Consider the following 12,011-nt stretch of genomic DNA (forward strand, 5'->3'; position numbering starts at 1 on the left):
GTCTTCCATGCTCTCTGACAAGCTGGCTGAATGCTGTGGTCTTCTCTGGGTCACATGAGCACCTGCTCTAAAGCTCCAGACAAAAACCTGCTGGCAGAGCCTCCTTAGCCGTCTATCCCAAGGCAGGTGTGGTGCTCAGGGCAAGAGTGCTGTGGGATGTCTTTGTACATGCTGTGAATATGTGTTGCTCTCATTGGTTGATATATAAAGCTGCTTTGGCCTATGGTGAGACAGGATAGAGCGAGGTGGGAAATCCAAGCAGAGATACAGGAAAAGAAGGGCAGAGTCTGGGAGAGACAGCCAGCCACCAAGGAAGCAAGACATGTAAAAAATGAGGTAACAAGCCACGGACCATATGGCAAAGTGTAGATTGAAAAATATGGGTTAACTTAAATGTAAGAGCTAGCTAAGAATAAGCCGGATCCATCTGCCAAGCATTTATAAGTAATATTAAGCCTCTGAGTGGTTATTCGTTGGGCAGGAGAGAAACCTCTGTTTATACAGGAAGGCTCCCAACTGGCATGGGTTGGGCCCAGAGCAATTAAGAGTGTGGTAGGGCAGAGGACAGATTTGGGAGGTAGGGTGCATGGTAAAGAGAGGTAAGACACAATAATGACACTGGGAAGTAACTCTGGAAGCACCAGGGGAGGACAGTGGCAGGATTGTTGGACCAGACACTCATGGGAGCCATAGCGTGGGTAGACCGTGAGAAGTAGGAACCGTGAGAAGGCAGGTTGGAGTATATAAGAGGGGAGTAACACTGGAGGAAGACGGGATTGGCCATAGACCCAAAAAGGCATTGGTTTCCCCCAAAGATCAGGGAGTGAGGATTGAGCTAGATGCTACACAGGTTGAGGCTCTTCACTAGGTTGAGTGATGTTCTACTTCTGGGGCTTCCTACCATAGCTGGGCCCAGCACATGAGACAGATGTGTCTAACAGTTGTAGTTCAAAGGCCAGAGACAGGAAGTGTCTGACAACTGTGGGTAGGTTGTCCTGGAGGGAACAGGAAGAGGATGGAGGCCAGAGCTCCACAGAAATATGGAGAGTATTAAACGGAGAACTTGAGAAGGCATCACTGCCAGGAGGAGCGGTTTGTTTGAAAGAAAATGGCTCCCAAAGGGAGTGGCACTATTAGGAGGTGTGGCCTTGTTGGAGTAGGTGTGGTCTTGTTGGAGGAAGCGTGTCACTGTGGAGGCGGGCTTTGAGGTCTCATACATGCTCAAGCCATATTCAGGGAGCCAGACCACTTCCTGTTGCCTGCTAAACAAGATGTAGGACACTCGTCTACTTCTCCAGCACCATGTTGCACCATGATAATAACGTAATCCTCTGAAAATGTAAGCCATCCAAATTAAATGTTTTTCCTTTATAAGAGTTGCCATGGTCATGGTGTCTCTTCACAGCAATAGAAATTCTAAGAGAAGTGGGCTGAGAGCAGGAGGGAGTGGCGAATTGGGAAAGGAGCCTTATTAAAGCTGATCCATGGGCTGGAGAGATGGCTCAGTGGTTAAGAACATTAGCTGGTCTTCCAGAGGTCCTGAGTTCAATTCTCAACAATCACATGATGGCTCACAACCATCTGTAATGAGATCTGGCGCCCTCTGCTGGCCTGAAGGCAGACATACAGACAGAACGCTATATACAGAATCAATCTCAAAAAAAAAAAAAAAAAAAAAAAGCTGCTGTGGCCAATAGTGCTTGGAATGTGAGGTCAAGAGAGAGGCTGAAGCCTGGTCGTCACTATATGAAGGAAGTGGCAGTGGCAGGGTAGGGGAGATGATTGTAAATAAGTAGGACTACAAGGTGTGTGATAGTTAAAGATGCTGACATCACCAGCTGCCCTTCCTGTATCCCAGTTGGAAGGAAGCACAAGAAAGTCCACTCCCTGGAGACATGGGACCATGACCTCAGCTAGGGCAAGAGGCAGATGGAAGGCTGGAGAGGCTGGAGAGGCTGGAAGACTGAGGCGGGGGTAGGAGGGATGGAGGATTTGACCAGAATCTGGTCTCTTCAAGAGAGCAAGAATGACAAGCACAAGGGTCAGCTGATTACAGGGTGCCAAGAACATAATACCAGATACCCTGAGGGGTGTCAGGAGCCTCTCTGGGGTCATCCACTCCCCAACTAACCAGGGAAATCTCAAGGTCTTTGGTAGGTCTATCAGAACAGTTGTTTTCACTCTCAAAGTTCTGGGAGACATTCATATCTAATAGAAGGTTCCAGAAATAGAAGATATTTATGTAGCTGGAGAGATTGAAGGGTGAGAAATTTCAGGAGAGTGCAGTAGGCTCCCCTTGGCTTCTGCAGCAGTTCTATGAGGCAGGAGTGAGGGAAGTGTCCGTTCTCCTGAGGATGGGGTAAGACAGTTTATCATGAAGGGTGAGTTGAAGGTCATGAGACCCATATGTCAAGTCCATAACCAGTGCCCTGTAAGTAAATCACATCAGGGATGAGGAAGCTGGGGTTGGGGGGCTTAGTCCTAGATATCATGATGAGTATGCAGCAGAGAAAGTGTCCTGTAAGGGTTCTCCGATGGACCTCATCTATGGGGGCTTTTCTTCCTCAAGAGTTTCCTGGCCTCACCTTCCTCCCAGCTCTGACACAATCCAGCAGTGGCCCCTAGCATACTAGCATACCATACTTCATGGGTGCAGTTCCCCACCGTTTTGAGATGTCACTATAGCCCTAAATCTGAGGCTGTCCCCAGCATGTGGCTCAGGCTGCTGGGAGACCTCACAAGAGGATTAGCAACGTATGACTGAGGGAGTGGGCAGGCTGGAATGTAAGCCTGGGTGAGGCTCCTAATAAATCCCAGTGACATAGTCAGTGTCAGATCATTTGGAACGTTCGGTAGTAAGTACCAGTTTGGCAGAAAAGGAAGGGCAGAACCCTGCAACCTACTTTTACCCTTTATATCAGAGTACATCTCTCAAATCCGCACGAGTAGAGGAAACTACCAGAAGACTTGCGGAGAGGAGTCTGGGGACTTCGTATGTGTGGCCCATGGGAGTATCCAGGAATGCAGCAAGCTACTGGCAGTCTAGATAGGATGGCTAAGCAAAAGTACCCAAACCCTAGTTCTCAAATAATTTGGCTCTGTATTTGTAGTAGGAGATGGTTGTGGTACCTTGCTTATACGAATAAAGCCTGCCTGAAGAGCAGAGAGGATGGAGCTCGGCACTAACCAACCGTAGAGGTCTGGAGGTCTGTATGGACAGGCAGGAAGAGGGATGGCTGGGTGGAGAGACAATATAAGCAAGAAGAAACAGGAATTCGCTCTCTTGTCTGCTGGGGCAACGTTAGGCAGGGTGAAGGTGTGGCTGTGGTTTGCTCCTACTCTGATCTCTCAGCATTTCCTCTATGTCTGACTCCAGGTTTTTATTATTTAGACAAATTAAGGACACTTAAAGATGGTAGACTGGAAACTAAGGACCAGCGATGTGCCAGGCATCTGGTACAAGGGACAGTAACATAGGGACATGGTCAAGTCGCCTCAAATACTTAGGTTTCTGGTCAGAGATGAGGGCTGCTATCAGTTACTACAGAGATCCATGATTGCTCAGAGTGCTGAGAACCAGTGTCTGTTGAGTAGTCACTAAATGAGACATCCATAGCACCCCCCCGAACATCAAGGAAGAAGGGGCAGAGAAAAAAAAAAAAAAAAAAAAAAAAAGGAAATGAAAAAAAATTTCTTGCACAGGGGCCATGCTAATCTTTTCTCTGTATTGTTCCAGTTTTAGTATGTGTGCTGCCAAAGCGAGCGTGAAAAAAATATTTTAGAAGGAAAATGAGCAGCGACTACTGCTTACTTCTGAACTTGAATAAATAGCACGGAGTAGGAAGAGCTCTTACATGATGCCAAGGAACAGAGAGATGGCTCAGTGGTTAAAGGCACTGGTCATTCTTCCAGAGGACCCGGGTTCAATTGCTAGCACCCCCCCGGTGGCTCACAGCCATCTATCTGTATGTAGCTCCAGTTCCAGGGGGTCTGACACACACTGTCTTCTGACCTCTGCTGCACCAGGCACACATGATACAGACATACATGCAGGCAAAACACTCATACACATACATTTGAGGTGAAGAAGAAATTGTGCTGAGGGTGTGGGGTAAAGGTGCTTGCTGCCAAGCCTGACAACTTGAGCTCAACCCCTTATCCCACAGGGTGGAGTTAACTGACTCCTGAAAGTTGTCTTCTGGCCTTCATACATGCACCATGGCTCATGAATGCCCCCCCCCCAAACACACACAAAATAGGCAATAAAAAACGATGCTGAGCTGACCTCTATGTTGACAGGGTCAACCACCTTCTGAGTAGGGCCTAATGCATGATGGCCTCTGCTGCCAGGTACTTGATGACCAGGTGTAAGTTGGCTTTTGCCACCACCCAGATCGGTCTCTTCAGTTACCTCCTTGTATTCCTCCACTCTCTACCCTATCAGCTGCTAAGCCATCTACTCAGCTCACTTCCATGTTCTCACCTCCTGTTAGACTTCAGCCTGCCTATTATCCCCAAAACACTTAGGGGCCTGACCTCCTAAACTGTGTGAGCACAGCCACTTTTGAGAAGTGAGGAATTTATTCTTTTCCCTTCAGTTTGAAGGTAATACAAGCCATGTGAAAATTTAACCATGGCTGGTGAATGGGTAACGATGTCTCCTGCCGAGCCCGGTGATGTAAATTTGATTCCCAAGTGGAACGAGAGAACAGACTCCTGTAAGCTGTCTTCAGCCTCCACACACTTACTGTGGCACGTGTGTGCCCACCCTGAATAAATGAATGGAAGCAGAGGAGGCAGGGAACAGAGGCACACGCCTTTAATGCTGGCACTCAGGAGGCAGAAGCAGGCAGCTTTCAGGTCAGTGTGGTCTATATAGTTGAGTTCTAGGCCATCGACTACCGAGAGACCCTTTTTCTCAAACCAAACAGCAAGAGACTACATGCAATTCCAAGTCCTCCCGCCCGTAGTACCAGTGTCCCTCTCAGGGGCAGCCCTGTGAGCACCCTGAGAATTGCCAGTACATCTTTACCATGTCTCGCTTTCTCTTCTCCACACAATGAACACGTGCGACAGACACTTCTATTCTCAAGTCCACACTCCTCATAGCTGCCTTGGCTGGGCCTTCTCAGTGCCACCCGGCAGGTTTCTTTCCTGCCTGTAGGAGCCTGCAGATCTCCACTAAAGAACCTAGGAAGGTGGGGTCCTCCATGGTCCCCAGGTCTTTCATCGTCCTTCCAATGCTCGCTTTAGTCATGCAGTATATATGAACCACTCTTCCTGAGTTATCACCTAAATACACGAGTTAGGCACTGCTTAGAACTCCTAGCCTGACTACTATGACCAATACTCAACTAGCTCACTTCCCTCTAGATGAGACCCTGCCTACCTCGCCTACCAGCAGCTACCAAGTCAGGGAACGCTGCCCTTTGTAGCCTGAAACTGCTCAGTTCACTCCTCTCTGCAGCACTCCTGGGCCTCTATCCCCTGCTAAAGCCCGTGACCACTTTGATGTTTGAGACTGGCATTAGGGCCAATCACAAGTAAGTATGGTGCATCCTTTAACTAGCCCCGAGCCCTTGCCACCCCAGGCTCTGCTCTCCCCGGCTCTCCTTTGGCTCTCCTAATCCTAGCATTAGTCTTTTATCTTTCTAAAGGTCACCCTGCTTTAAGTCTTCCCACCAGAGTCTCCCTTTTAACCACTACCTTTCTTCCTGGGAGTTAAGATATCGATGCAGAACCAAGGATGTCTTCAGTTAAGGTCTTCCATGCTTGGAGGCCCAAGTACCTGGGTAGTCTGTCCTACTGATAGACCACAGCGCAGTTCAGGTGCCTGGTACACACGGGTGGAACTCCCTCTGGAGACCATTGCTCCAATTTGTACAATGAAATCTCTCAAAAAATGTCCTGGGATGAATCAGAATGGGTAATTTCCAAGGAAACCACTACCACCATCATCAAAATGTTTCTAAAATAATTGAAAACATGAGAGAGAAAATCTAGAAAACGATCAGATTCTATCTTAAGGGTGTAGCCACATCTGTAGATAAAGACCACATCCTGTACTGCTAGAACAGACTGTCCAACTCCACAGGTTCTATACAAGCCATTTATTTGAAATGCCAACTATATGGAGGATAAAGTCAGTGTTACATGCGTATCAGTAACAGTAGAAAAATAGAACCAGTGAAAACCTCTGTACAACTGTGATGGACTCAAAAGAGAAATGTATCGTTTACAATGCTTCACACAGACGAGTTCAAGTTTGGAGGTAACTAAATAAAAATACTATATATTTCTTTAAAAAACACTATGTACAATTGAAGCGTAAACAAGTTTTACAAAGTACTGGTTATGCAGGTTGTAGAAAACACTTGCATAGGACATGAAATCAGTTTAAGAAAGATTTCTGAGCCTTTAGCATTGAAGGCACTTGACTTTACCATTAACAGCACAACCACAAGAAACTTGGTGTTGGAGGCCAGATGTGGCACATACATGGCGAGCAGAATTCCCCAGGACCCACCCAGATAACCTGGACAGTCATGTGCAGGTACACCCGAGGACTCTTCCACAGCACATCTGATCTCAGAGCTCACAGAGACACACAAGTAGAAGATATTTCCAAGACACAAACTTGCAAACAGTCGTTCTATAGAAATGGCCGCAGCATTATAATATTCTGAATACAGAAGATTGGTACAGTCATGGATATATTTTTTAGGGGAAAAAAAAAAAAAAAAGAAAAACAAAATCAAAAGACTTGCCTAGACAATAACCACACGACAGCTAGTATAACGATGGGACAAAATAACTTACACTTCATAGAGCACTGTTCACACAGCAGCGTTGAGAGAAGATAGGAAAACAGCTCTAGGGCGTGCAGGATAGCTCTTAGCAAGATTATCTGAATGAGGCTTGAAAGTAACTACATGGTAGACATGTGATCCACTGCAGACCCGGGAATAGCACCCATCACTGCGGCATTAATTAATATATTGACCACAAAGAGCATAACTCAGCCCTAAGAAACACATAAATGCCTTATCATTCATTGTAAAACAATGGCCTTATGCACATTTCATGAAATGCATTTTTCCCTTAAAAGGCAAGTTCAGTATTACGAAGACGTATCTCCTTCCTTGTACACTGTATGTGTTGATTGATCCTTAAACTCCAGAGAATGCACTTGAGGTCAGCTTCAGCCCAGCTGGCGCCACTGGCATTCACGGCTTCCATTATGTTCTGAAGCATCAGCTTCATTCCAATGTACAAGGGTTGTGCCCATTGCTAGAACTTCAACAAGTAATTACAGAAAATGCAATAAAGGATAACAAATGTTAAAACACAAAAGCTCCCCAAAACCAAGGAGGACAGCCAATGAGGAAACAAAAATCAGGAATTAGGTTTCGTTACCCAAGAGGTACAGAGAGATAAATATAACCAACACAGTAAGCCCTAAAAGCCCACCAGGTCATAAAATGCTGGGTCAGCTAGGGCCTGGGGGCTGCACTCAGAAACAGTCAATGGGGGAACTGGGAAAGGGAGATGGTGCATGGAAATTTAAGGATCTATGTTTTAGATGATTCTCCTTATAAGCCACAGGTGACTTTAAATGTAAGTTATTTTTCAAAATTACAAAACTAAAACAAAAACACGAGACAGGGGTCACCAGCATCTTGGGAACCTCAGCACTGGGAGGGACTGGAATGATGATTGTCCAAACGGCCTGATTGTCCCTGGCCTCCCTCAAAAAGGAGATCTGGGATTTCTATGATTTGGTTCTTATTAAATTTCTATGCTAAGAAAAATGCCAGTTCCTGTGGCCTAAGATTTATATTATACATAAATACCTTCTTTTCTGAGACTGACCCTACCCAGACTTCACATTTGTAAGTACAGCATTTAAAACACTTCATGGATGGGTTCACAGCCAGAGGCACAGTCTAATGTCGCACAAACCCTACCCTATCACACACAAAAACACACCTGTTTAACTTCTGAAAGTCACATCAGTCCACAATCCCACAGATTAAAGCAACATTTCCTGCTATACACAATTTGGCTAGGTAATCTACTGTCACTAAAAAAAGACATCATAAATTAAATAATAACTATGAACAGTGTCCACTATTTTTTTAAAATAATTACATCATGTGGATAGGAAAGCACATTTAATGAACTGTCAAGAAAATGAAAAGTGTGAGATCAATGGTCCTAAAATGTAAAAACCAAAACCTGTCAAGAGGTGAGAAAGCTTAGGTGTACTTGCTTTTCTCTGTAGCTACCTGCACAATCCAGTCTGATCTGGAACAATCTCAAACCGTATAAAACAATCCCAGACACACAGGGAGGGACAGAATGGAATTGCTTTTTCAGACTGTGCTTCAAAAGATACCAACTCTTCAGAGGAGCAGAGGCCTGCCTGGGGATGTCTACTTTAAGGAAAAAGGAGCCTTAAAGGTGACACGAGCCCACCTTACAGCAGATGTGCCTGCCCTGTGCAAGCCTGTGAGCTCAGTCAGGGTGTACGTCACCAGGGCCAGCCACAGTCAGCAGATGCACGAGCGGCAGCTACCTAATCAGGCAACAGAACTAGTGGCAGCGATTGCCGGGGTATACAGAGATGGGCACCTGCCCATCTATGAGATTATCCATTGTTAGGATTGTTTAAATGTCAGATCATTCCTGAGTGTATATCCACAGGGTAAAGTGGGAAAAGACCATAAGAGAAACTACAGTTTCAGGAGAAATCAGTTGCCGATGCCTAATAGAAACCTACTTCAAAGTGCGTGTAATTCACTTATATGGTAGCTTGTGAAGGTTCCCTAGCCCTGCATAGTTTTAGAATGTGAATGATTCCTAATTATATGTACACACACAGAAAAGAGGTTCCCAAATACCTTCTCTATAAAGAATGTTCAGGAAGTTTCTTTTCTTCTAAGTGCTACGGCTGTGTGTGTTTATAAAAATATAAAGTGAATGTCCAAATGATGCTGAAGTGATTTAAAAACTTAAATAATAATATATTTATTTACATTGGAGAGTAAGGAAACACAAAATAAAACAAAACCAGAAAACAGTCCTTAGCTCACACACTGCCCTTCCAAGGGAAAGGACTGTGAAAGACCCCATGTGCTCAGTAATTCAGTAAATGCCAAACCAGCACCTCCAGTGGAGTTCAAGTAGGATGTGTAGTGTTTTTCTGAAAACAAAATAGTTTTTTGGTGGTAAAAAACTATGCATCAGACAACTTTATAGAGGACAACAAAATCCAGATATGCTTTGAAAACAGTAAGAAAAATGTATGCATACAAATACCAAATGACTGAAGCCCTTTTGGTTTTTTTCCTCCCCACAAAATCCAAGACAAGCAAAGGTAGTCGTTTACCCCAGCATGGTGAACACAGTGAACACATGCAGAGCCAGGCGCCCACTGCTGTGCCCTGCATGTGATTCCTCTATCTCCACTACTGTTTGTTTTTGAAGTAGGGGCTCACATACCCGCCCAGTCTTGAGTTCACTATGTAACCCAAGATGACCTTGAATGTCTGATCTGCTGTCCCCACACCCAAGTGCCGGGATTACAAGTGTGCATATCCTTACCCAAGCCCAGCTCTGCTGATGGGATCTTTTTGGAGTGAGTAACTCTGCTCCAGAATCTCCAAGGGTCATGACAAAGCCCGTACTATAATTACACAGTAGCTACAGCTTGGGTACCAAGGCTTTCCTCCTTCCTGTTCTTTACTGAACCCAAAAACTTCAAGACCCGGACTAGACTCCTGCTGTGGGGAATGAAGATTGGCTTTCAAGACTTATAAAAAAAAATTGACATCATATTTATGGAGACAGAGCAGGAAGATTTCTGAAATGAAACAATCACCAAAAGAGAGAGGAGCATATGATGTGCTGTTCTTTGGAATTTCTATAATTAAAAAATAAACACAACTATTTTGTAAGAAAATACATCTTAGTGTGCAACCCAATGCACATGGAAACTGGTAGATGATAGGTAAAATGCAAAAAAGTATGAAAATACAGTCCTTTAAATGTGGCAATAAAGTTTAACACACTGTTATAAAATCAATACAAATAAACTAAATGTACAAGTGCAAAAAATTAGTCATCCGTAAAGAAGAAGAAAGCGCCAGCTTGCTTTCTCTTTAAGACGCTTCCCACACAACTGGTACACACAAAAGAGACGGATGCAGCATTCAAAATAACCCTCTCGGCATGCCATGTATAATAAACATATATACACAGAGAAACTAGAATAAAAAGTGAGACTGAGCTGGCACTGATAAACCGGTCAGTAAGTTGTTGGGTTACATCATAAAACAGGATGCTTCTTCACATCTCAGGCACAGACTCGAAGCTGCTTTTAGAGGGCAGACTTTTTGTAGAGGAAGTCTGGCTTGCTCGGTGACCTCCTTCCTCTGCTTATGGAATCATCCCTTTCCAGATCCGTGTTTCTCTGAGCTCCATGGCTCAGGGACTCACTGTCTGTCAGCCTCCTACTAGATCGCTCTTCTAGAGCTTCAGAGCTGCATGCAGAATGGGAAGGAGGTCTGTTAGGTGTCAGCCCAAAAGTCAAGTCTGTTTCTACTGTAGTCCGTGCCCGGACATGAGCTGGACCGTTGCCAGCATTTTCTGAGGCTGCCGAAGGAAAGTCTGACCTCTGGGGAGGCTGCTCAACAACATCCAAGCGTATTGGCTCACTCTTCTGCTTGTGTAGATGGCCATCAGGAGAAAGTGGATATTCTCTCCTAGCATCTTCCTGCTTTTTAGGAGAGGACTGACCAGGTAGGTAAGCCGACTTTAAGCCGTTTGGTGATGCCTTATTGTGGCTGTACAAATCTGGACCAAAATATCTACCACGTGGAGGGGAAGGAGTGCGTCTGCCGGGAGCGGGAGTGGAAGGCCTGCAAGCAGCACTCGAGAAGTCATAGAGGTCTGGGTACTCCTGCTGATTTTCTCTACCATCTGCTTTCTGCTCTAGTGTGTGTTTTTTTCGAGATGTGTGTGTATGTCTCTGTGGGATACATGAGAGATGCTGGGGAGGCCCTGGGCCTGCTTCAGAAACTGGCTGGCATAACTCTGTGTCTGCAGCAAGCTCTGGGAGCCTCCTGTCCTTGAGTGACAGTGTAGACACCCCCATGGCGATATCCGGCATCAAATCATTCAGCACAGGCTGTGTACACTAAAACAGAAACAAAGAGGAATGATTAAAGAAAAAAAAAAAATCACACATTTCTTTTAGATCCTTTCAAGATTACAAAGTACAGCCTTGTATTTAGAAGTTATAAAAATATACAAAATTATATACATAAGAACAATACAAACCACTACACTTCCCTAGAGAAGTTATGGCTGTTGGCATTATTTGGTTTTCCCATTTTGTACCTATGAAAACTATTAATCTCAAATTTCAATGCACACACAATTACATCACTCAATTTTGAGACTGCTTGATTAACACATAACATTTTACTCGATTGGTGAGATGTAATTCAATCATTCTCCTACTAAGGTCCTCCCACCTCTCTTCTCGTTCTTCCACCCCACCCAACTCTGAGACTTGGTCTTGCTATGTACCCTGGCTGTCCTGAAACTCATCCTATAGAGGAGGCTGGTCTTGAACTCACAGAGATCTGCTTGCCTCTGCCTCCCACGTACTGGGATTAAAGGCATGTGCTACCACTGCCTGACTGAGGCAGGCTTTCTTAATCTAATCCAGAACTCACTGATAACTAATTTGGCCAGACATCTTACCCTGGGGAATCCTTTTTCAACCTTCCGAGGCTGGAATTACAAGTGGGCTGCCAGCTCTTTCTGGCTTTTATGTGGACTCTTGTGATCTAAACTTAGGTCTGGAGCTGGAAAGATGGCTAAGTGGTTAAGAGCACTGGTTATGATGAGCTCTTTCAAAGGACCTGGGTTCCACTCCCAGCATCTACATGGAGGCTCACAACTATCCAATTCAAGTTCTAGGGGATTCAACACCCTCTTCT

The 12,011-nt window shown here is 45.0% G+C and overlaps 1 protein-coding gene and 1 pseudogene across 3 annotated transcripts in view; both read right to left on the reverse strand.

Moving 5' to 3' along the window:
- Positions 1 to 3,661: 3,661 nt before the first annotated feature.
- LOC127231242 (uncharacterized) lies at positions 3,662 to 3,762 on the reverse strand (annotated as a pseudogene).
- A 2,333-nt stretch (positions 3,763 to 6,095) lies between these two features.
- The window catches only part of Btbd7 (BTB domain containing 7), a 73,267-nt gene continuing 67,351 nt past the window's right edge, over positions 6,096 to 12,011 (reverse strand). For all 3 annotated transcript variants that reach the window (XM_051196516.1, XM_051196518.1, XM_051196517.1), the window contains exon 11: positions 6,096 to 11,200. In XM_051196516.1, coding sequence (XP_051052473.1) covers positions 10,382 to 11,200 — 819 coding nt within the window. In that variant the 3' untranslated portion in view covers positions 6,096 to 10,381. The remainder of the gene's footprint in view (positions 11,201 to 12,011) is intronic.

This window comes from Phodopus roborovskii, unplaced genomic scaffold (genome assembly GCF_943737965.1).
Source record: "Phodopus roborovskii unplaced genomic scaffold, PHOROB, whole genome shotgun sequence".
Lineage (NCBI taxonomy): Eukaryota > Metazoa > Chordata > Mammalia > Rodentia > Cricetidae > Phodopus > Phodopus roborovskii.